Source organism: Nannobrachium achirus (genome assembly GCF_963921795.1).
Source record: "Nannobrachium achirus genome assembly, chromosome: 8".
In the NCBI taxonomy this organism is placed as follows: domain Eukaryota; kingdom Metazoa; phylum Chordata; class Actinopteri; order Myctophiformes; family Myctophidae; genus Nannobrachium; species Nannobrachium achirus.
The window spans coordinates 46,008,209-46,032,651 of NC_137817.1; the positions used below are offsets into that span (position 1 = coordinate 46,008,209).

The window sequence follows — 24,443 nt, forward strand, 5'->3', positions numbered from 1 at the left end:
ATCTCGGACAAGTCCTCACACAACTTTGCGGCAGTTGTTCTGTCATAACCTCCGGAATTTAGCCAATCAGAATCCAGTATTTGAACACGTGACTCGAAAAAGTGGTAGAAATTCCCTTAGCTTGCAACAAAGCAAGAATAAAATACATTAAATGTGAGTTATGACTAAAACTCACAAGGCATGCTCACACACTGAACCCTTATAAACTTCACCCCCTGAGAAAAACATTAACATTGTCAGTAAAACATCTGCTATGAGAACAAGCTTGACATTTTCTTTTTTTCTCATTAAACAAGGCTACCGAACAAGTCGCAAAAACCTTGCAGAACTTGTACGGAAGATATGTTTCGCATGTGTGCATGTGTAGAGCCGACCTGTCTGTCTAAGCTGTAAGACGCTCCTGTAGCCATCAGACGTCATCAATGCGGAAGCCACTACAGGACGTCTTAATGTAAGGCTATTACAGAGCAAAGAGGGCAGATTCAACCAAGTGTAAATAACTACTAGTTCTCAGCTTCCACCTCTTGTTTACAATCTGCAACCACCAAAATGCATTCTTAATCATCTTTCAACCGACAAAATATAGGACTGCACTGAATCAAGGATGTGTTTACACGTGTATCTGAAAATATACCATGAAAGTATAGCATTTTTACCAAGGTAATCTCTTCAAAGAATCCTCCACATCAGAGGTTGTTGCTTGTTTTCATTCAAGATGTTCCCAGAATTGTCTGTGCAACCTTTGACCCCAACAAAAGGGAACGCTTAAAGTGACAGTGCCACACAGAGGGCTTACAAAGAACTGCAGGCATATTTGCTCCTCCTAGCCTGAAGTGTCAGTGCCACAAAGTGGAGTTTATGTAAAACATGGGCTACATGTGAGCAGGCCGTGCTTTTTAAATAGGCATACCCTTTTTCATTTATTTGTAATAATTCTTTGGGAAAATGGAAAAAGCTTCATACAATAAAAACGTATTCAAAATAAATGAAAAGTGTTATTGAAAAAACACGGCCTGCTCACGTATTAGGAGGTTAGTATGAGTCACCAGAAAAAATAATGGGTGTTTTTGATTAATTTATCATAGTGTGGGGATTTAAGGGGAGCAAATGCTAATTTCGTGCAAATTTGTCTTAAAGCGCAAAGTTTCGCAAAGATGTAGCCCAGGGCTTGCTCTAACGATTTAGCTGGGCGCCCGAGTCTGCGACCTTCGGGGTCGCCACAGCGACCAAATCAAGTTGGGCTCCCATCGACTTTCAATACAGGAGGAAAATACCCAGAAAAACACTTTTTTCTGGGTATTTAAATAGGATGTGAGGGGTCTAACTAGGGGTTTGTCATGATGCTGAATCTATTGCAAGCATTTGTTTTGCACAAAAAAAACATGCCTTGGGCTACAAATGGCCCCAGAGAACGATGAGTCATCACTTTTCAGAGTTTTGTGGGTGTTTTCTAGAGCTGTGGTGACCCCGAAGGTCGCCAACTCGGGCGCCCTAGCTAAATTGTTAGAGCATGCCCTGAGCTACATCTGTGCAAAATTTTGCACTTTTAGATTGATTAGCACGAGAGAAAAAAAACCTAAGGCCTCCGACTAACATGAATGCTCAACCATACATGCATCGTTTTCTGAGGCCATTTCTAGCCCAAGGAATGGTTTTTGTGCAAATCAAATGCCTGCAATGGATTCAGCATCATGACAAACCCTAAGTTATACCCCTCACATCCTACTTAAATACCTAGAAAAAGGTATTTTCCTCCTGTATAGAAAGTCAATGGGAGCCCAACTTGTTTTGGCCGCTGTGGCGACCCCGAAGGTCGTCGGCTCGGGCACCCTAGCTAAATCATTAGAGCATGCCCTGGGCTACATCTGTGCAAAATTTTGCGTTTTAAGACAAATTTGCACGAAATTAGCATTTGCTCCCCTTAAATCCCCACTCTATCATCGTTAAAATGGAGTTTGAAATTACAAGGGGTGTGTATGGGGAGGCGAGGCGTCCTGCAGGAGGGCCTGATAACATTTACATCAAATATCTAAATACTGAATGAAGCAAATTAAAAACTGCTCAGGGTGTTCATAAAAACCAATAGGGGTACAGCTGCATATATTGGGTGTGTTGTGTTCTGTGTTCGGAAATGCGCACCAAGTGTGTCCTCAGTTTAGTTAGTGCAGAGGCGGGCGGTGACATTGTAGAGTGCCCTCAGTGTGGCTTCTATTGAAAGGTCATGTAATTCATAACATTGGCCTACCTACCTGTTAGTTTACACGTTGATGCGTGCGTAACAATACATCCCAAAAGAACCAATCAAGCCGCAAATGGTGCATTTTGTTATCATTTCATATGCCATTGTTCACCACTGAGAAGCACTAGAGACACCGCCATGAAAATCCACCAATCAATGCACTACACTGTCAAACCCTTCACTGGACCATTCTCACATGTCCCAGGAATAGGTGGACCGCACCCTGGCCACAATAGGCGATGTAAATGGCATGAACCTGCATACACCGGAAGTGGCAGAAGTGCTGCGGTTAACGGACGTTACGTCATGCGTTGCAGTCTTCCGGTAATTCTCCCGGCGGAAGTAGCACCGTTTCATGCCGTATCAGCCTATGGTCGTAACCAGGCTTTTCTCTTCGCAGATGAGTAAGCCTGGCTACGCGAGGCTAGGTGGACCGTGGACCAAAGGAGAAGTTCCCAGCTCCTTTACTTTTTTAGGAATATTGTAAAAACAATAATATATATTTTACTAATGGAATATATATATATAAATTGAGCATTAGTGTTCTAGGGTTAATGGACATATTTTGTCTTAGGGGTGTAGTGACAACAAGGCCACTAGGGGGTGTCAGGACTCTACAATGTATAGGCCTACATTTAAAGGGCCAGTTCACCTCTGGGACAGGGAAGGGGTTGTTTGTGTGTCATGTGATTTATAACATTTTATGCACAATACTCAATTCACATGCTTCAAATTAGCTTTCAAAGAAAGTTTTAATGTTTTTAATGTTTAATGTTAATGTTTTAAAGGGTGCCATGGCATTGGTCCGAAATCTCATTGTTCCTACATATTAGTCAGAATCTGGTGATGTTAACCTGGTGGAAAATACTATGTCTAAACCTAAACCTAACCCTAACCTCAGTAAAACTATGCCTAAACCTAAACCAAACCCTAACCTCAGTAAAACTATGCCTAAACCTAACCCTAATTAAATTCAGACTAATGAGATTTCTGACTTATGGGCAGTATGACTCTTCCTCCTGTTAATGCTTAAGACATGAACAGTGTTTTCTTAATGGTGATTTTCCTGCTGAGAATACAAAATAATATTCTGCTGATGCTGGTTCTGGTATGCACTGCTAACTGTGAGAATTCTTATCTTTTGAATAGTCTAAGAATCAGCATTCTATACCACAGTGATAAGATAGATAGATAAGAGAGTTTGAAGTGGGATCAACAGTTGGTTTTGCAGTGTTACTAGGTTACATTGGTTTACTTGCAATCCTCAGTTTTGTCTTTACATTCATGGCAAGGGAACTTCCAGACAACTTCAACGAAGCCAAGTTAATCACGTTCAGCATGTTGATCTTCTGTGCCGTGTGGATAGCCTTCATCCCAGCTTATATCAGCTCTCATGGCAAATATGCAGATGTAGTGGAGGTATTTGCCATTTTAGCATCTAGTTTTGGCCTTTTGGTGGCACTGTTTGGACCAAAGTGTTATGTAATCATTTTGAAACCTGAGATAAATACTAAGAAATACATCATGGGTCGTGGTGCCACCAAGATGTAGAAGCAGAAAATCTGTGATATTAATGTTCTGTCTTTTTTGTAACAATAAGTGTATGCAGTCTGTCCAGCGATGCAAACATCTATTATCTATTATAAAGAAAAGTTCATGAAAAGATGAACAACGTCCGTAATGATGGGGTACCATCATTGCTGCCGAGATGCTGTGACACCCCGAACCAAACCGAATTAAACCCGGAGTGGAGTATGCATCTGAACTTATTACTGACTCTCTTTTGCCTTATTACTGACTTTTACCTTTTGTTCCCTTGTAATTGTTACTGAATCTGTATTGTCTTATGATCCCTTATAACCTTAAAGTTGATCAAAGGATGGCTTAAGTTGTAGCCTGATGACATTTTTGTTTAACATCTGTCAGACTAGTAAACCTGCACATTTGTTGTCACAGATATAACAAAAAAATACATAAAAGGAAAAGAAATACTAGACCTTTGATGCCAAGAACTTATGCACTTAAAGGCCCACTTCACCTCTGGGACAACCAGATCTTATTTTATTGTTGTTTGGGACACGATCAACAATCCTGTATTTTAGCATGACTAGTGATGCATTTTGCATCATATGATGCATCATGAGGCATCATATGATGCAAAATGCATCACTAGTCAATAGTCATGTTGAAATACTAAAATATCTCAAAACACAGATTGAACATAAAAAATAACTCAGGATTGTGTTGATCGTGTCCCAAACAACAATAAAATAAGATCTGGTTGTCCCAGAGGTGAAGTGGGCCTTTAAGAGAACGGTATTGTATAGAGCAGGAACATGTTGGAATGAGCTACACATATAATAAGGGGGCAATTAGGCAATAAATTCAAAAATAAATTAAAGGCAGCTGTGATTAAGAAAGAAGTTGTTCTGTTAGCTTGTTGAAATATGAGTAGGCCTACAGTACATATACCTTTTTAAAACAAAAAAGTAATATTATATAATTTATAGCAGTATAGAGTTCATTTAGACTAGCAAATTAAATTAGCAGGCATGTGTTTTGTTCTCTGCCCGCCACTAGATGGTGGTCATGTCACGTAAATGCCCTGTTTGCGCTCAGCTCTTTAGAGTCTGGTGGTGCCGCTAGGGAGGCTCTCTCCATTCCGACATGTCGCCACTCCGAAATTGACTTCTTATTATGTAATACCTGCGTGGGCCTGCTCTTAATAGATAAATACAACCGTGTGTGTTGTTAAAACCATTTAAATAAACAAAATAATTTAAACTATTCTGTTCTGTTGACATGAGAGAATGACGTTGCGGACCACATTCGCTGTGACACAATGTGAGTCCGTGAGTAAAACGCAGCCGTGTAGAAAATGTGCTTGTCCAAATAATTCCTTCCGGATATGACTTTGTTTTGTTTAGCTGAGCAGTAGCTACAATGGTGCGGTCTCTGTCAAAACTCACCTGTTGTTGTGGATCTTTATTTCATTTGATTTAAGTCAACACAAATGGCAAAACCAGAGACTGCCAGAGACATTCTACAAATACAATATTGCGAGGTAGTTGTTTTAAAAATGTTGATTTCTGTGCCATTTGGTTCCATTTGTAAAGTCTGAGTTCTATGGTTCCTTGGGGGGAAACGACTTTTGAGAACCAGTGTTGCTTCAGGAAACTAGTATTTTCCTTGGGAAGTGAAACGCAGCCTAGTGTACTTGCCTGTGAGTGAGTCAGAATTGCCATAACTCTGGAGCTACCCCACCCTCTGTGTGTGTGTGTGTGTGTGTGTGTGTGTGTGTGTGTGTGTGTGTGTGTGTGTGTGTGTGTGTGTGTGAGAGAGAGAGAGAGGTAAACCCAGTTCATTTACACAGCAGCATAAACATCCTGTCAGTATGCTGTGGTGAGGCACGTAGCCAGTTAATTAGACCTCTCCCCCCGCTGTATAAGAGTTCTGATTGGAGCTAGTAGGTAATAAGAACATTTCTGTCGACAATTATTTAGACATTATGATGAAGTATCCAGACCTGTGTGTTCACACTTCACACTGCATTGTTCCAAAGGGGTCCACCCTATGTTCCCCAGGTTCTATGTTCCCCTCTCTATGTTCCTTACCTCACAGCATTAGTTTCAGTGAGGTTAGGGTTAGGGTGAGGGTTAGGGCCGGGGTAGCCCCGGGTAGGGGTAGGTTTAGGTGGTAAGAAAGTGGGGAACATAGAACCTGGTACGGTGACGGTCCCGTTCCAAACAGGATGAACAGGTTTCTCATTGTTTTCTATCGGATCACAGCTGTTTACTCTTCTATATGAAGATGTACTCTGCTTGTATAATCATTTAAGTTCATGGCTTATGTTTCCAGAAATTTGTGTTGTAAAATAACAATAAGCACTTTATTCTAGGAACGCTGCCAAACCCTTGTTATCATAGCACGCATTCACACACACGCACTTCAAGCTCTCTCATGATTCAACTTTGCTCCACCCAAATGTACAGTATAAACCGCAGTGGAATAAACTATTGCTAGACAGAGCTCCACCCTCCACGCACACTGTCCAATGAAACGTGATTCTGCTTTTCCCCAGGTAAAAAACTAAAAACAAACCGGTCCGGCATGTCATTGGTTCTGTCACTTACACCTCCCCTTTTGTGTTTATTGTTCCTCCCAAATGCTTAATTTCTCTCTCGCTCTCTCACTCTCTCTCTCCCTCCCTCCTCGATCATCTTTCTCAGACAACTTGGATCTCTTAACTTCTCTCCAGGTAAAAGTTTCAGTTTCAGTATTGGCTTGTGATTTTAGATGTGACATCAGTAGCAGGATGTTTGCCAGAGATTCATATTGAAAACGAGTAGTGTTTGTAGATTTATTATCTCTTTGATCCAAACTGTAGGATGTATTCATAGGTAAGGTGAGGCATGTTTAGGGAAAAAGAAAAAAGAAAGAAAGAAGAGATAAAGAAGATAAGGAGTGAGTAAAATTCCCTGAACAAGGTGCTCTTTTGTACAACTGGGTGTCAAAATTCCTTGGCAAAAAGAAAAAGTACAAGGCATTTATGAAATAGGCTTCTGCATGGAAAGAATAGAAAATAATGCACCTGTGTGTTTTGCGGCTCACAGCCTTCATCAGGGTGACACAGTGGCACGTTTATTTGCAGGGCACATTTCAACACAAGTTAGTTCAAAGTGCTTTACACAAAACAGTAGTGGTCACATCATTGAACTTTCTCTCGTCAGTTGTTTGTTCTACATTTTTCTCCCCACAGGATCTGCTGTTGGCACCTGACGGAGCAAACAAACGTTTTGGCTCAAGGGCCAAGGGCTAAATCACTCCACCCTGGTTCAACAGCTATTTTGCAGTCTGCACCCAAACATCCTACCTCACACTCCAGCCTGCTTCCATTCTCACATCATTCCAACATCCTAACCTTCACAGTCTGACATTTGTTTCATACTTGCATTGCAGGTTTGTACATTACTATGCTATCAATGTATTCATTGTTTAAATCAATTATCAAATTACAAACAGAAATGAAAAGAAAAGAAGGGAAGGGAACAAGAGGGAAATAATAAAAGGGATAATAGAATAAAAGAGGAAATACATAGAATACAATAAGCGGGTGGGGGTTGGGTGGGGTGGGCAGTGTTCCTGTTGTACTTTTACACTTGTGTATTTCAGAGATCAATTTCTTCCGATTTGTTTTCAAGGAATCTCCTCTGTTTCTCTCCAGAACCTGCCTTGTCTTCACCATGTCCTCCAGTCCCACCTCTTCTAACCATGAGCAGGCCTACATGTCCATCGTGAGAGGCCTGACGGAGCTGGACCTCCGGGTAGGGTTGGGTCTGCAAATTAGGTTCCAAGTAACTGAATCCAAATGGATGAAAGAATCAATTCTAATCATTTAAGAGTCCAGTACATGCCTTGTAAACAAAGCATACTGTTGGCCTTAACTGCTACTGCTTTCCATTGTGTTGGAATAAACATGAAACTACTATTCATTACACTTCTTAAAGCTGACATTTATTGATGTACTGTAACATTTGTTTACAGGGACATTGGAATGTGGTTAATTTAAGCAGCATTATTTTTAGGTCAAAAAGTGGCTCTAACTCGGCTACTACTACTACAATAATTATAGTACTGAGTGGCAAAACACAACTTTCTTGTCTGACAAGATACACTAGATACACTACACCTCCAAGATTCCCATGTACCTGACAAACTACTTCTTAAAGGTCAAGGATGTTCATGACCACAACACCAGAGGCAGCTCCACTAATCATCATCAACTTAGATTTAACACTAAACAAGGCTCTAACTCGTTCTCCTGCTACACCATCAACATGTGGAACGCCCTTCCTCAAGCCCTAAAGGAGAGCAAATCCCTAGCCTCCTTCAAAATTGGTATGAAAAGTCACCTTCAGACAGCTGCTACCCGTGACTTGTAAATAGACTAAGCCCCCATGCCCCCCCCCCCTTTTTTTATTATTATTTTTTCTGCCTTTGTATTTGATGTTATGCTTTTGAAACTGATATTATCCTAGATAAAGTACTATGTTCTATCCGTCTGTCTTTCAATGTTATATGAGATACTTAAAGTGTGGTTCCTGTGGAAATAAGCCTCGGCTTTCTAGGATCTCCTTTTAGTTGACCTTGTACCAGTGATTTGTACTGTCATGAAACTGTACTTTTTTTCTATTGCAAACTTCTAATAAATTCTTCAATCAATCAAACAGCCCATGCATCCAAACAGAAAGGTCCTATCTGATTGTATTAAAGAACGTTAAACTCACCATCATTGCAGCTGTACGGAAAGCTTGAATTATCCTCTTTCTATCTGCAAAGTTTTTGTTTCATAAAAATTCACCATGGACATGTTATGAGGTATTTTCTGTCTATACATTCCGTACAGCTGATTATTTAGTAAGTGTCAGAGTTTGGAAGCACTCGTTTTCAATAACGCAATGTCCTGCCGCCCCCTGCATTTTGCACAATTTAGAAATAGGCGGAACGCAGGACCGGTGAGTGATTTCCAGCGTCTGCTTCCAAACTCCAATGCTCCATGCTGCTCAATGTTTTGCCACTCAGTCTAGACGAGTGGGGCTTGTCCCGGTGGAAAAGTGATGCATGTATCTAACCTTTTTTTTTTTTTTTATAACATTATGGAACCGAAATGTGGAATGGATAAGAATCTATACATGAATCTTAACAATATCCATCCCTACCTCCAGGGCTCCAGTGTTCCCAGTGACCTGGTGCTGACCGGGGACCATGCCTTCCCTCTGGCCATGAACACCAGAGGTCAGGTCCTGATGGCTGCGTCTGTGTACGGCCGGGGAAGGATGGTGGTCCTGGGCCACGAGGGCTACCTGGCCGCCTTTCCTGCCCTGGTTGAGAACGCCCTGGTCTGGCTGCGAGGGGAGGGGACCCACAACCTCTTGGTGGGGGTCCACCACAATTCCAAGGTAGGGCAGGCCTGTCACAGTTATTATTACATCATGATATTAGTATGTGAGACGATTGCAATTGTTTTGCATAATCGTGTTGGCAATGTTGGCAAATGTTTGAAAGTATAACATGCTTGATTTGTTTTGGCCATTGTACATAATGATATCTCTTAGTGCTTTTCTGAGTACCTAAAGACGCTTTACATGGGGGGCAAATGAGAACTAAGAAAAAACAACTTTATTGGGGGAAAAACACTAAGACTAAGAAATACAAATAATAATAAATAAAACATAATAATACATTATTTATATAATTTGGACTTTTTTTATGATGATGATGAGTGTTAAAATGTTTTAATTTGCTACTTTCTATCATTTTAGCGATTTTAGTGATTTTGATTTCAGTGTGTGGGGACATGCGTACAAGTGGCTAAATATGTCTTTATAGAAACATGAGCCGTGGATTTCTTTATTACTATTCACAGTTACACTACTAGCCCCCATAAGTCACATCTGCCCATGAAAGATTGCGGTGCTTCTTGGGAATTGGATTATTGTGTCTAAAAAGACACAATAACTTGTACACATGCAAAATTGTTAAAATGGCTAAAAAGTATAGAAAGCAGTAAATGAATACATTGTAACACTCATCTTTTCTTTTTTCTAATTATATTCTAAAAAAATGAACCCTTGTTGTAAAGTTGTCCTTTAAGTTATGTGTCACATCTGGCTTGTGCAGTATTTATTCACAAAGCCTTTAAAGTTTAAACCCAAACAGAAACGTAAATCTGATGTACTTGTTCCGACGTCCAATGCCCCAAAAAACACTTGTTTCATGTTCAAATGTCATCCCTGTAGTACGTGGCAGACGGCCTGAGCAGGTCCAGCTTCCAGAGCAGCGTGGTGCAGAGGTTCAGTGAGGGTCTGGGTGTGGGGGTGTACGTGACAGACGGCTACTGTGTGGGAGCAGACGCCGCTGCTCTGGTGAAGTACACGAAGACTGGAGGAGGGCTGCTGATCGCTGGCCAGGCATGGAGCTGGGCTGAAGAGCACCCTAAGGAGAACGTGCTATTGGGATACCCAGGCAACAAGGTGACCTGTGTGGACTTAACCTTTCCTTGTTGCACAAACTGCTCTAGGGAACTGCACCTTGTTAACAATGCACCTGCTGCTACTTTTTAAGACCCACTTCTTCAGGCATGTACATGTAAACCTTTTTGATGTGGCAATAAGGTTTATTCTGATTGTGATTGTGCAGGTGTCTAGTGTGTCAGGGATCTACTTCTCAGAGCATCGTGGAGAGGTAGAGTGTCTACCGGTTCACCCACAGATCCCCTCATCCTGGCTGGCTGTGGCGTAAGTGCAAACCTATTTCACAGGTTGTGAATTTGTTTCCATATGCTACACCTCTGTTTCAGATCAGGTTCTCATAACAAGTCTGATTTCTAGGAACTCATGTACTTTCAGAATGTTTCAAAAATAGCTCAAATAGATAATCTACAAGCTCACAGCCCGGCACAATGTGAGATGTTCTTTTTTTTTTTATGACATAGCTCACCTTTCAGGAGTGGTTGTGCTAATAATGGAAATATAACAAAACAAAACAATAAAAAACATCTCAGAACTTCACAGTTTCTGTATTATTTCAGGTTATGGAAGGCTCTTCATAGAGCCATAACTGTTCCACCAGCCAGCTGTGATAAACATGTACCATGTGAGTGACCTCCTCCCCGTCTTTGTCCAGGATCGATAAGGACTTTGAGGACGACCTGGAGATCCTCCTCCAGGGCGTGCAGCACTTTGACATCCAGGGAGGACGCATCCCATCGGAGGTCCTGGTCCACGGCCCGCTGGCCTTCCCCATCGGAACCACCCAGGACGGACGGGCCTTCCTGGCCGGGGCCTACTATGGTCAGGGCCGGGTCATAGTGGTCACACACGAGGGCTTCATGGGACGACAGGTGAGCTGGGGATTTGACAGAAAAATGCTATATCAGTTGGGTAGAAACCTTGTATGTCCAATACCGTTACTGTTCTGGAACATGAAAAGAAAAGTAGAAAGAATTGCATCTCTACAAGCTTCTACAACTTGTGAGCTTGTAGATTGGGTATTTTAGCTACTTTTGCATGACACTCTTGTATGATGAAGTATGGCATTAACCCATTTAGGCCTAGAACATATACTGTATGTGTCGCAGTAGACTTGAACCGCTTTGACCATTATTTTATGCTTTAGCTATTAAAAAATAGCAGATATACAAGCCCACAGCGAGCTTCTAGATCTGCTATTCTCGAGAAATCGAGGCAAGTCTTTGAATATATTGACCCGATTCTATAAATGTCTTCTAAATCCTAACAGGTTTCTGAAAAACCTATGTTTCTATGTCAGGGGTGCTCAAACATTTTCATGTCAAGGACCTCCAAAATTATATGTATTTGGCCATGGACCCCCATCTCAAAGTATTTAGTTCCAGGGACCCCCAGACGCAAAATGTGAGTTACAAATGTTCACTTTAAAAATACATATATTCAAAGATTTGCACAGATTTTCACGACTTTTCAAAAATGGCAGATCTAAAGTTCAAGGTTTGTTTTGGGGGGCTTTTTGAATGACGGCAGGTTGAGAACATCTTTGTTGTGGTGTGGTGTGGCTGTGGCAGTGCATTGCAGAAATGAAAATACCACATCGAGCCAGGCTTGGCACTTGCAGTAGGAGTTTTGAGGTCTAATCTATGTTTTACTTGGAGCTAAATAATGTATACGTTCTGGGTTCCCAGAATTCAGGGTTAGTACCACCTCCTGAGAAGGGCCCAAATTAGGTTCTGAGAACCGTGTCTGAAACCGAGTCGTATTCGTATGGAAAGACATCCACAACCTGTGACATGTTTCACAGTTCACATTGTACCAATAGTCGAAAAGAGCCAACAGAGGTGGCTGCTGGCAATGACTTTACTGCTACAGTGTACAATGATACAGAGGAGGAATAAGGCAGTTATTTGAATGACCGTTTGCGTTTGCCAAACTTCTACTTTGACGATAATAACATCATGGGCCTGTACTGTACTGTTGTGCCTGTGTTCTTGACAGGAGCTTTTCTATGCATGTAATTGACAGGAGCGGTCAATAACAGCTATGTGTGTTATTCTTATTTATTTATTTATTTATATTATATTTTTAATTTTTTTCCCATTTAAAAAACACAAGGAACGCAGCACAAAATACAAAAGACAACAAAACAAACCCTAACATATACCCAACTGCCCACACACCAGCCCTGAGGGGAGAACGATAGAAACAATGGAACGATTGAGAAACTTGTAGACAAAAATAGAAATGTATAAAAAATGGGTAAATAAATCATTACAGCAGAAGAAAAACATAAGAAGAAAATTAATCATTTGCAGTTAAATAATTAGTATATGAAAGAAGGGGGTCCCAAATAAAACAATAATAATAACAAAACAATTGTAATATTGTAATATTTACACATTTGGACTGTTGATATTCATGAGCTGTATGCCATAAAAAAAATCAACATTTTAACAAAACAAAGGTTTGGAATAATTCACTGAATCTGCAATTTATCTAGAATATATGAAATTTACAAGAAATATTATGAAAGTTTCAAGAATTTTTACTTATACAAAATATTCTAATTTTCTGAGATTGATCTGTATATTCAAGGAGCCTCTAGTTGTGAATTAAAAATGTTCTAGGTGGATGAAGGATGACAGGTCTTTTAGCCAGGATGTCATGGCAAGGGGGACTAGGACTTTTCCAGTGAAGCAAAATGAGGCGTCTCGCTATGAGGGAGGCGAACACAACTAAATCTGCCTGGCACGTTACTGAATCTGCCCACCACAGGAGACACACCGACAACAGCGACTAGGGGACACAGAGGCACCGGAAAGCTATATACTGCAGAGAAGTCCAAAAAGGATATGTGTGCTATTGTATTGACAGAATTATTGAATGCTTTAACCAGTGAAAAATAGCAGATATACAAGCTCACAGCGCGGCACCGAGTGCCGCGCTGCGAGCTTGTAGATCTGCTATTTTTGAAAAAGCCATGAAAATGTGTGCAAATCTTTGAATACATGTATTTTCAAAGCGAACGTTTGTAACTCAAATTTTGCTTCTGGGTGGTCCTTGGAACTAAATATTTTGAGATGGGGGTCCGTGGCCAAATAAATATCAGTTTGTTTGGGGGTCCTTCACATGAAAAGGTTTGAGCACCACTGACATACAGTAGTCTCTCAAGAACAGACCAACTGAGCTCCAGTTAAGTGAAAAGGACCTTTTCTTTGACGATGGCTGGCCAGATTGCTGACATAGAAACATAGGGTTTTTCAAAAAATCTTAGAAGGATTCAAAAGACACTTGTAGAATCGGGTCAAAATTATAATTTTCACGATTTTTCAAAAATAGCAGATCTAACAAGCTCGCAGCGCGGCACTCGGTGCCGCGCTGTGAGCTTGTATATCTGCTATTTTCCAATACTTAAAGCATAAAATAATGCTTTTCTGTGTGTGTCATTGACAGGAGCTGGCTCCATTCTGGCACAACGCCATCCAGTGGCTGGACGAGGGACGGCGGGGGCTGATCGGTGTGCGACCAGGCGTGGACTTCGCCATTCCTGTGCTCAGCCAATCAGGACTACAGTGTGAGAAGACGGGCTTCAGGAAGGACCTGAGCGTCTTCGTGTGCAACACGTACAGTGATGAGCACAAAGAAGAGATCCAGGACTTTGTGGCAGAAGGAGGAGGTCTGTTGATTGGAGGCCACGCCTGGTACTGGGCACAGACACACCCTGGACAAAACCCTCTGACGGATTATGTAGGTAGGATGATCTATAATGACTCATAAGCAGCTACACAGGTATGATGATACACAGTACAACACTGATGTGAAAGTCATAATATGAGGCTAGGCTCTCTGACACACTCCATTCAGACATTTAGTCTGAATGGTGAAGCTTTATTGCATAATTGCCCATTTTCTAAAATATTAAAGAATATTGAATTATAGATATTTTGAAGTTGTAAGAAATCGGGACACATCTGCTGCATAAGTACCGATAATATATATATATATATATATATATATATATATATATATATATATATATATAAAACAACAATAACAATATAGTGATCTGATTCTAGTTCAAGTTATCAAACAGATCAGCCATGTTCCTTTTTTTGTGTGTGTGTGTGTGTGTTGCAGGGAATCACATCCTGACCCGTATGGGTCTCAGCCTTTTGGGGGCGACGTTGAGCCCAGGCTGCTACAAGGCCCCTGATCCAAGGTTATCATGATTCTGACTTTTTCATTGTCTCCATCAGGCCGAAGGCATGGGAGACTATGTTTTCGCCCCTGTCCGTCCTTCCGTGCGTCTGTTACCAGCTAATCTCCGGCGCCGTTGGCCCGGTCGCTGACAAACTGTGCACACACACTCCCTGGATGCCAGGGATTGGCCTTTTATAGCGCCACCAGCCGGTTGACTTTTGCCAAACTCATTTTTGGAACAAAATGCCTCAAATCATGCATGTAGTGTCACATTGCCGTTAAAGGCCAAAGAAGACATGGCACCCTTCTCACCCTTCAACTCTGCACACGTTCCCACTAGGCACAGGAACAAATGCCACTTCAAATGTTTCAAATCAGCCTCTTGGTGACACTATAACAAGCCGATTTGTGTTTTTACCTTTAACTCCACTGATCAGTTGAAAACGTTGTATGCACACTCCCTAGGCCTAGAGGCTAAGGAAAAACCTCTGCCCTGCATTTGTCACATTTGCCTTTTAAAGCGCCACCAGGAGGCCAACTTATGTAAAACAAATGCTTTGGTATTACTCTATCAGATTTTCTCCAACAATCATGCAAATTAGTACAAAGTATCTCTACAGTCATGTGATCAAGGCCGATTTGGCTGATATCTCATATTCCATCCTAATTGGCTAATATTGTTCTTTTAAAGGTTTCATTTTAGTGTTGGTTTCAGTTTTTGTATTGTAATATGGGGTACTCAGAGTCTAGATTCAAAAGAGAAAATGGCAGACCTACAAGCTTGTAGATCGTCTATTTTCACTATTTTTGAAGATTTGTATATTGTCAATTCTAGTTTTAATTATTTGATTTTAGTTAAATCTAATAAACTAGTCCTTACCCGTTCCAAAGATATGAGCTCTGAAATAATGTGCAGTGTGTGGGTTATGGGATGTGCACTGTGCACACAGTATATGAGGGATGGAAAGTAACTTTAACTGGTGCTTGCATGATAATATGTAGGAGCATCAATGTAAGAAATACCCGTTTCGTTTAATGGCTACAGAGATACTGTGTACCGTTCTGCATGATTTTTGGACAAAATCTGTAACAGGGCCAGACAACAGACCCCCCCCCCCCCCCCCCGCCCGCCCGCCCACACACACACACACACACACACACACACACACACACACACACACACACACACACACACACACACACAGAGCTGGTTAAACATGTTGCCTCATGCTAGATGCAGAATAGATATGCCTCAAGCTAGATGCAGAATAGATATAGATACACCATAAAAATGCTAATATACAGCATATGATTTGTGAAAGTGACAAACGGGCTTCACAGTTATGTTAGGTGTGTTCATATGCTAATGGTGATGCGATTTCAGATCAATTGCTCCAGCCACTGAGGAGAAACGCTGTGACTACTCACTCAGACAGACAGACACTCAGACAGACAGACAGACAGACAGACAGACAGACAGACAGACAGACAGACATTTGGAAATGCCCTGATGCCCTGATCCCAGCCAGTAAACACATCATATAATAGTTAACTGTATCCCAGCCAGACTGTAAACACATCACATGAAACTCTATCCCAGCCAGATTGTAAACACCTCACATCATACTGTATCCCAGCCAGGCTAGCTGTAAACAAGGCTACCACTTCAGACAACTGCTGCGCCGCTTCGCCGGTCACGTGACCCAGGGGGGGGAGCTTACCCCGCAGGAGGAGGCGTGTCTTAAGAAGCTGGGCGGAGACTGTGCCCATTACCTGCACATGAAGGCTTACGAGTGTTCCTCCTACACTCAGGTGGTGTTTATTATTATTATTGTTATTATTATCATCGTTCTTGTTGTTATTATTATTAATGTCCTCCTATATGCAGGTGGTGTCCACCCTCACAGACATCTTGAAGAAGTCGGGCATGCCGCAGGTGGGCTGGGAATGACTTGTTATCTATCGTAATCCATTTGTTCATGTACAGAAAATGTTTCTCGATTATTTGATGAATCGAAAAAAGTCATCAAATGAATAAACAATCGCTACGAAAATAAGTCATAGTCTCAGCTGCAACCTCCTCTCATCCCAGGTGTGTGAGGGCTGTCCGGTGCGGAGCCCCAGGGACCACCTTCTCCTCAGTGTTGGATCAGAGGTTTATAAAGTGTGTCCTCAGCCAGATGTGCTGCTGCCTTACCTCATCAAGAACAACCCTGTCATGCCTGTCGTCCACAACTACAAGATCCACCTGAATATCCAGACTGAAGGTTACACAATTTACAGTTTAAGGTTCAGGCATTTGTCCAGAGAGACTTAATGTGTGAGATCGGAATAAGCAGAGTAAGATTGGTCAATAAACTACAATGTTTTCTGTGTGGAGTTTGCATGTTCTCCCTGTGTCCCCTAGGGTAGGCACCCTAAAGAAATAATAATAATAAACAATAAAAAATAATTACAAAGCAGTAATCCCGGGCTCTGCCTCCCTCTGGTCTGATGGAGGGGAAAAAAACTGGTTGGAATAACGTGTTTCTTCCACACGCTAGGTCCTACCGGGGAAAACTCCCCCCTGTCAGGTGGTAAGGAGTGACTTGCTCACTCATGCATTGAAGGAAGCATGAGATCAGTCCCTTGCTCTCCCCAGGTTGGCAGAGGGAGAGTAGCGCCCAGGATTACATATTTTATATAGATTATATATATATTTTTAATATAATAAAAATAACAAACAAGTAAAATAAACACAATCATAGAGAGCAGAGAGAACAATAGTGTCTCAAAGAAACTAGAATACCAGGTAAACAATGAACCTAGCATCTGTCTAAACAAGATGCAGCCAAGCAGGTAATTATTTTGTCAAAAGTAACGGTTATGGACATAATGTACCACATCTCCACCCGGCAGTGACAATATATAATATAACATACTGTAAAAGTACATTACTTAAATACTGTATTACAATACAGATTGTGTTTAACGTCTGCTGTTTTTGTGTGTGTGTGTGTGTGTGTGTGTGTGTGTGTGTGTGTGTGTGTGTGTGTGTGTGTGTGTGTGTGTGTGCGCGTGCGCGTGCATATGTGTGTGTGCGCGCGCGCGTGCATATTAGGAGGAGAGGAGTGGATCAGTACAGGACTGTATCTCTCTCCCGGAATGAAGACCTACATATCTGTTCCATCACAGCTTGTCAACAAGGGATGGCAGGTACAGTGCACAGCGTTATCCTTGGGGTAAAAGACACTGTTAAAGGTGCAGAAAGTGATGTTGTTTTTGGTTAAAACACATTTTTTATTTTATTTTATAGTATTTGTTCAGTAACAGGAGTCCCCATACATAACCCTGTGGCATGGTTTCTGAACGGAGCATTACAGCCGCCCAGAAAACCCCTCTGTTAGTTACTCAACGCTAACATTAACACTGCTTAGGTTACTCTCTGAACGTCCTGACCAGTAGGCAGAATGTGTTTGTTGGACAATGCGTATGGAGGAGCGAGTAGACAGAAACAGTGAGTATTGGAATGTGGCCATCAGTCCAACCTGCTCCATTCCTCCTGACGCGACCGAGTATTTCCCGGTGAACCTAAGCGCAACGGTGGGGGCTTGGGCTGGGGAACACGCACTACTGACTATTGCTGATGATGGAGAGGTTATATAGCTTAGCCTTTATGTATTGAGAATGAGAGGCACTATTGCCGATTTCGTAAGAGACTTGTCGCCAATTGCAAGATATTTAAAAGTTATTTGGGGCCATGATGATATCCTTTTCTTCCCACAACTAGACTAAGGATTTATATTGTCTGTGTTATTGTTTACAACCACAATTATTCACGTGTGGCAAGATCGCGGTTCACTAGTTTTTAGTACTAGCTATGGTGTAGTCTTAGAAGCCTTTTCAGAAGTTAATTTCATGTTTTCCATTTAATGATTTCCTTTATCCTCATCTAATCTTGCGCTAATGCACGCAACTGTTTTTGCCATGTTTTAAGGCTGTGTATGCTTTTCAGAAGTTAATTTAATGTTCTCCATTTAACGGTTTCCTTTATCGTCATCTTCCGCTAATGCACCCATCTGTTTTCGCCAGGTTTTAAGGTCTTATTTTAGTTGTTTCATCTCATAAGCTCGCAACCCTCCTTGCCCATCGGCCCCCACCTTTGCGCTTAGGTTCACCGGGAAATACTCGGTCGCCCTCCTGACACACAAGCTAGATTTTAGGAATGTGGCTCACACGTTGTTCAGCAGGAACGTGCAGATAATGTTAGAGCAGAGGCAGGGGCTGACATTTCTAAAAGAGCCTTTTGGTAGATATATCGGAAATAGCAGACCTCCAAGCTCACAAAGCGTCTACGAGGCGTTGTGAGCTTGGAGGTCAGCTATTTTCGGTGCGTGGTACCACACTGAACTAAGCATAATCAAGTCAATACCAGAGATGTGGCATAAAGGCATTTCTACACAGAGAGGGCAATGTAACAGGAGAGTTTGGACAAGGCAATTCTCCTGAACGCTGCCTTCAGGTATGGCATAAAAGAGGGCATTTGCATTTCTTTCAACACTGTAAAAACTGCATTCATGGTTTTTACAGACGGATAAAAGGGCAGGGGCTCAAGCCCCCTTTGATGTCTGTGTGCTCGTGCCTCTTGTTCAGGTGCAGATCGGCTGCCAGACGGACCATCTCAACGCAGACGAGCTGAAGAGGGCGCCGTGCGTCCACGAGCGTTTCCCCGTTACCATGGAGATGATCCAGGTGTGGAACCTGTGGGGCGGGCTCATCTACCTGGTGGCTCCGCCCCGCACACAGGTGCAGGGGCCAGAGGTCATCGTGCAAGCGGCCGTACCTGCTCCCTACTACAAGCATGGTGTGTGTGTGTGTGTGTGTGTGTGTGTGTGTGTGTGTGTGTGTGTGTGTGTGTGTGTGTGTGTGTGTGTGTGTGTGTGTGTGTGTGTGTGTGTGTGTGTGTGTGTGTGTGTGTGTGTGTGTGTGTGTGTGTGTGTTCAGCTACAGGCTCACAATGTGTGGCAATGTAACAATGTGTGAGCCTTCAGCAGCCCCTGGACAATATAGTGTTGCTGTTACTTTGCAATAGTAATTCTTCCTTAATTTTTGCCCAGGTGTTTGGTGCCCCCCACAGGTTGGGGCCCAGGGCTGCAGCCCGGGCCTAAAGCCTGTGCAATCACACAGTGTCGTGTAGTATCCTTACCATGATATGCTGTGTAGTTACTTTACCATGTTGTGTAGTTACTTTACCATGTTGTGTAGTTACCATACCATTAAGTCCAAATGTTGGTAAGATATCTGGCTCTGTTGATTGTAAAATGATGATCCAGAATAGTCTCCTTATTGATTTATATTGCAAACGTTCTCACAGTACCTCTATTAGCACACACTGTAAATGAACACAAACAAAGTTGATTCTGACAATATCACAAAACCCAGTGGTTTTCATTATTATTATTATAATTATAATTATTAATATTTAATTTTATATGTCAACCTCCTGTTGATTTGACTATATGATGGTCCAGATCCGCAGTTCCAGGCAAATAAACATTAAGTTAAATATTACAAATAATAAACAAATAAAAATTCTGCCAGGTTTTGACAGAATCAGCTTACTTTGCATCGGTGTGCTTAAAGAGTGACTTTGAGAGCTGTTTGACTGTGCAATGTAAGTCAATGAGGAGACTCTTGTAGGAATATCAATGTCTATCAATGGAGCTACTGAGCCAGATATCTCACCAATATTTGGACTTATATCATGGTAAGGTAACAGCACAACCATAACCCCTACCAAAGTGTCATTGTGCTTTAACAAATTCCAATTTACAATTTAGGAATTTAGCAGATGCTTTTAATCCAAATCGACTTACAATAAGCAGGTAATACATAACTATAATAAGCAAGTTAATGTGTCAGTACATCAACAACAATATAACAATGCATAGGAATATCAATTTAGAAAAACAATAACATAGGTAGACCACGCACCTAATCAGTAAAAAAAAAAACGTTTCTAAAACCTAAAAATGCTATCTAGCTTCATCTATGGTCATTGAGGGAAGGGGAGTGTTACAGTAGTGCTATGGGTTTAGGTGGAGTCTGAAGAAGTCTTCAGTCCACGGCGGAAATTCATTCCTTTCAACTGAGTCAGTCAATAGGCTACTGTATTTCTAATTGAATTGTATTTACATGAGTTTGATAAGACATTTACATTTGGTTCTCTCACAGTAGCTTCATCTTGAATAAACTATTGATTAGGTTTGAATAAATAGGTTTATGCGTCCATCCTTGAACCATAAATCTGCTCAGTCCTCCGACTGTCAGTGGTTTGAATATTTAATGCAAATGTAAGGATAAAATAGAATGATGAAATAAATAAATTAACTCTTAATTAAAAGATTCTCTCTGTCTCTCACGGACTCACGCACACTTACATGCACGCCCACACAATAAAATGCCTCTTCTTTCCAGGTGTGACAACCCCAGCTGACTGGTCGTTGCTGCGCACAGCCCCCTCCCCCTGGGCAGAGCTTGAGTTTGACAACATCATCCTAACGGTGTCATCAGACTACATCCGCAACCTGGAGCGCCCTGATGAGCTGGCAACGCTCTGGAATGACATCATGAGAGGCATCGCTGACCTGGCCGCCATCCCACACAAGTTCCCCCGCAAAGAGCGCTTTGTGGCGGACGTGCAAATCTCTGCGGGTCAGCTAACGTATCTGTCATGTTGATGTTCTCTCTCTACCCTCTCCTTACTTTCTATCCTGACACTCAGATACAATGGGAATACAATACATAATTGCTCATAACAACCACACCAGGGGGTCTAATGAAATACTGTCAACCTCCTAGACACATGAATTCCAGAAAAAGTACAAAACTATGGCACCGCCTCTTTAAAAAATGCACCCTCCCCGCTAAGCAAGTGTGTTCGTATAGACGCAGTGGATTCAAACCCCCAGACTCTGTGGTGGTGGGCAGACACTTTACCACCGTGCCCTGTGTGGTATAGTCAGGTTTCTGAACTGTCACAGCCCTCCTCTGATAGACTGAGTTGACAGAAATGGTGGCATCGTATAATGAGCATTGGAGAATATAGGGCTCTATTTTCGTCCATGCCTTAGTTACCCCTTATCCCCAAACTCTTTTGCCAATTTTAACTTTTTTGAGTTCCCAGATGATTAACTTAATGTGCAACATTGTTTTCTCTCTCAACAGTAAACAAACCAACATAAAGTTTTAAGTGTACAGGGGTATATCTGCACATTTCTATAAAGTGACAATTTAAGGACTTTTTAATACCTCTAAAATGACAAATTAAACATTAGCCAAATTGTCAAATATTAGAGGCAGAAATTGTGAAATTACCCAATCTACGCGAGGCGTTGTGAACATGTAGATCTGCTATTTTTACAATATAACCGACCATGTTATACAAAATGTAATGCCTCAACTATTAGTGCTCGTCAGGGAGGGGGGTCCCCAGTTAAAATATGATTATTTTGGGGGTCACGGCCTGAAAAGATTGAGAACAACTGTATGAAGTGTTTGCATCCCTCCATGTGTCCATGCAGGCTGGATGCACGCAGGCTACCCTGTCATGATGCACTCCGTCTCTGCAGCCGAGGTGGTCAACGCAGAGGCCATGAGGCGCTCCGGCCTGTGGGGCCCCATCCACGAGTTGGGCCACAACCAGCAGAGGGCATGCTGGGAGTTCCCCTCGCACACCACGGAGTGCACGTGCAACCTGTGGTCCGTGTACGTGCACGAAGAGGTGCTGGGGATCGACAGGGGAAAGGTGAGGCTACGTCGACTGCTTGTTGAACCAAACACTGTTCCTTATACAGTATAAATGCCCTCTATTTTAGCATTGTATCCAGAATACTATTCATATATTTTTTATCTTGATCTATTGTCTTGATCGTGATCTATTGTTTTGATCTCGACAATACTATTCAATAATTTATCATTTTAATTGAATGTCTGACATTTGTTGAGAATGCGAGTATGCAGTCCACTGTAACCGCAGATTACTTTTATTTTTGTTTTATTTAATCTAATCTATATGTAATATGTTTCACTGTCTATCATTGTCTATCAATCAACACGTGTCCAACAGAATAATAATAATAATATAAAATGCACCATACAGGCACACCCCAACATGACCAAGGAGGCGCGCAGGGAGAGAGCACAGTCCTACATAAAGGGAGGCAGGAACCTCAACAGCTGGCACATGTGGGTCGCCCTGGAGACATACATGCAGGTGACAGTGTGTGCATAGTTCAATGGGAAGAGATGAGTTTTAACTCTAGATTTAAAAATGTCTAATGTACGTACAGTGTGTGCCTAGTTCAATGGGAAGAGATGAGTTTTAACTCTAGATTTAAAAATGTCCAATGTCTTCCCCTGACAGTTTTCTCTCTTGAACTTGGTGACTGACACTGTGATGCAAGTGAATAAACACATCCCACATCTCCTCCCATCTCCTCTGTAGCTCCTGGATCAGTTTGGCTGGGGCTCCATTAAGAAGGTGTTCTCTACGTACCACACCATGAGCAACGTTCCCGGTGACAACCACGGCAAAATGAACCTGTACGCCCACACCTTCTCCCAGGCCGTCGGACGCAACCTGTGTGGCTTCTTCAAGGCCTGGGGCTGGCCCATAGAGGCCGCCACCGAGCAAAAACTGTCCAGCCTGCCTGCCTGGAGCGACCACCCCATGGTCTAGTAGTATGGTGTCACTTGTCAAGTGGAAACCTTGTATGTCCAAAACTGATACTTTTCAGGAAAGAAATAGACAAAAGAAGAACCTGTGGATCCAATGTTGTTATTGTATTATTTAGTAGTAGTAAGAGGAGAAAAAAAAGAACTCTTGTTAATACTTTGCATTGGTTCAATACTTAAAGGAGTATTTCAATGGGGGTAAATTTGTTGTAATCAAATTGCTGTCTTATAATGCAACAAAAACTCAAGTCTCCATGACGTGAGTACTCCTTTAATAATAAACCACAGACACACTTTCATGTTGAAAAAATAGCCGATCTACAAGTTACACGTTGTGAGCTTGTAGGTCGGATATGTGCACTACATTTGTACAAGATTAAATATGGAGGTACAAGGATTCTGCCCAACAACGATAATACATAATGCTGATTGATTGATCAGATGAAGGTGAAAGAAGGTAGTTTCCGAAAGCAACCTAAAAATTGAAGCTACTTGGGGTCAAGGGGAGAGGAATTATTTGGTAAAAGGGAATGTAACATATATAAAGTATATTATAATGCACTACCTGTATATACTGTATGTAAAATATGATCTGTCATAATATCCACATTATGTATATTCAGTCATAATGTATCTGAGCAGATGGAGGATGACCGATGCACATGTTTTAGTTCTGATGCTGATTTAGGAGAGTCATAGACATTTTGTCAATGTGTGTCATTTTCTAAGCAATTAAAAAATAAAAAATAAAATGTTTGATTTGATTTGACCCATTTACCAGGAAAGCATCTGTGCCATTTTAGATTTTAGCTCACAGCGCATTGTGAGCTTGTACATCTGCTATAAATCTTCAAAGTGTTTGAAGATCTTGAATAAGTCGTGTGGTTGCCATAGGCAACACACTATTTTTTTCTAAGTGTGTTTTGTAAACTTCCTGAGTAATGTTATCCGGGTTGGACGGCTGCACAACAGAAAAGTGAAGCTTTTGGTCATGCTTCACTTGACATCACAATAGGGCCTTTTCCACTGGCAAAGAACCAGTTCTGGTTCTTTCTCCCGCCAATGGGATGATCCAGAGGTGCGCTTTTCCACCGAGAACCGGAGTTGGTTCCGAACCGTAAAAGTTGGTTCCGAACGGGAACCACAAAATCCTTGGTTCCCGTTCGGAAAAGCTCACCTCTGGTTCATCCCATAGGCGGGAGAAAGAACCAGAACCGGTTCTTTGCCGGTGGAAAAGGCCCCATGTGTTTGGGTTTATG

The 24,443-nt window shown here is 41.8% G+C and overlaps 1 protein-coding gene across 1 annotated transcript; it reads left to right on the top strand.

The window, feature by feature from the left end:
• Positions 1-5,246: 5,246 nt before the first annotated feature.
• LOC308290454 (TRPM8 channel-associated factor homolog) lies at positions 5,247-23,953 on the top strand. The gene is made up of 19 exons (XM_080732296.1): positions 5,247-5,303; positions 6,469-6,497; positions 6,999-7,198; positions 7,464-7,563; positions 8,965-9,198; positions 10,039-10,272; positions 10,439-10,536; positions 10,925-11,141; positions 13,723-14,020; positions 14,407-14,488; positions 16,107-16,281; positions 16,358-16,405; positions 16,562-16,736; positions 17,570-17,664; positions 19,102-19,312; positions 20,926-21,162; positions 22,032-22,255; positions 22,610-22,723; positions 22,955-23,953. The coding sequence occupies exons 4-19, from the start codon at positions 7,483-7,485 to the stop codon at positions 23,186-23,188; spliced, it is 2,757 nt and encodes a 918-aa protein (XP_080588422.1). The 5' UTR covers positions 5,247-5,303; positions 6,469-6,497; positions 6,999-7,198; positions 7,464-7,482; the 3' UTR covers positions 23,189-23,953.
• The last annotated feature ends 490 nt before the right edge of the window (positions 23,954-24,443 follow it).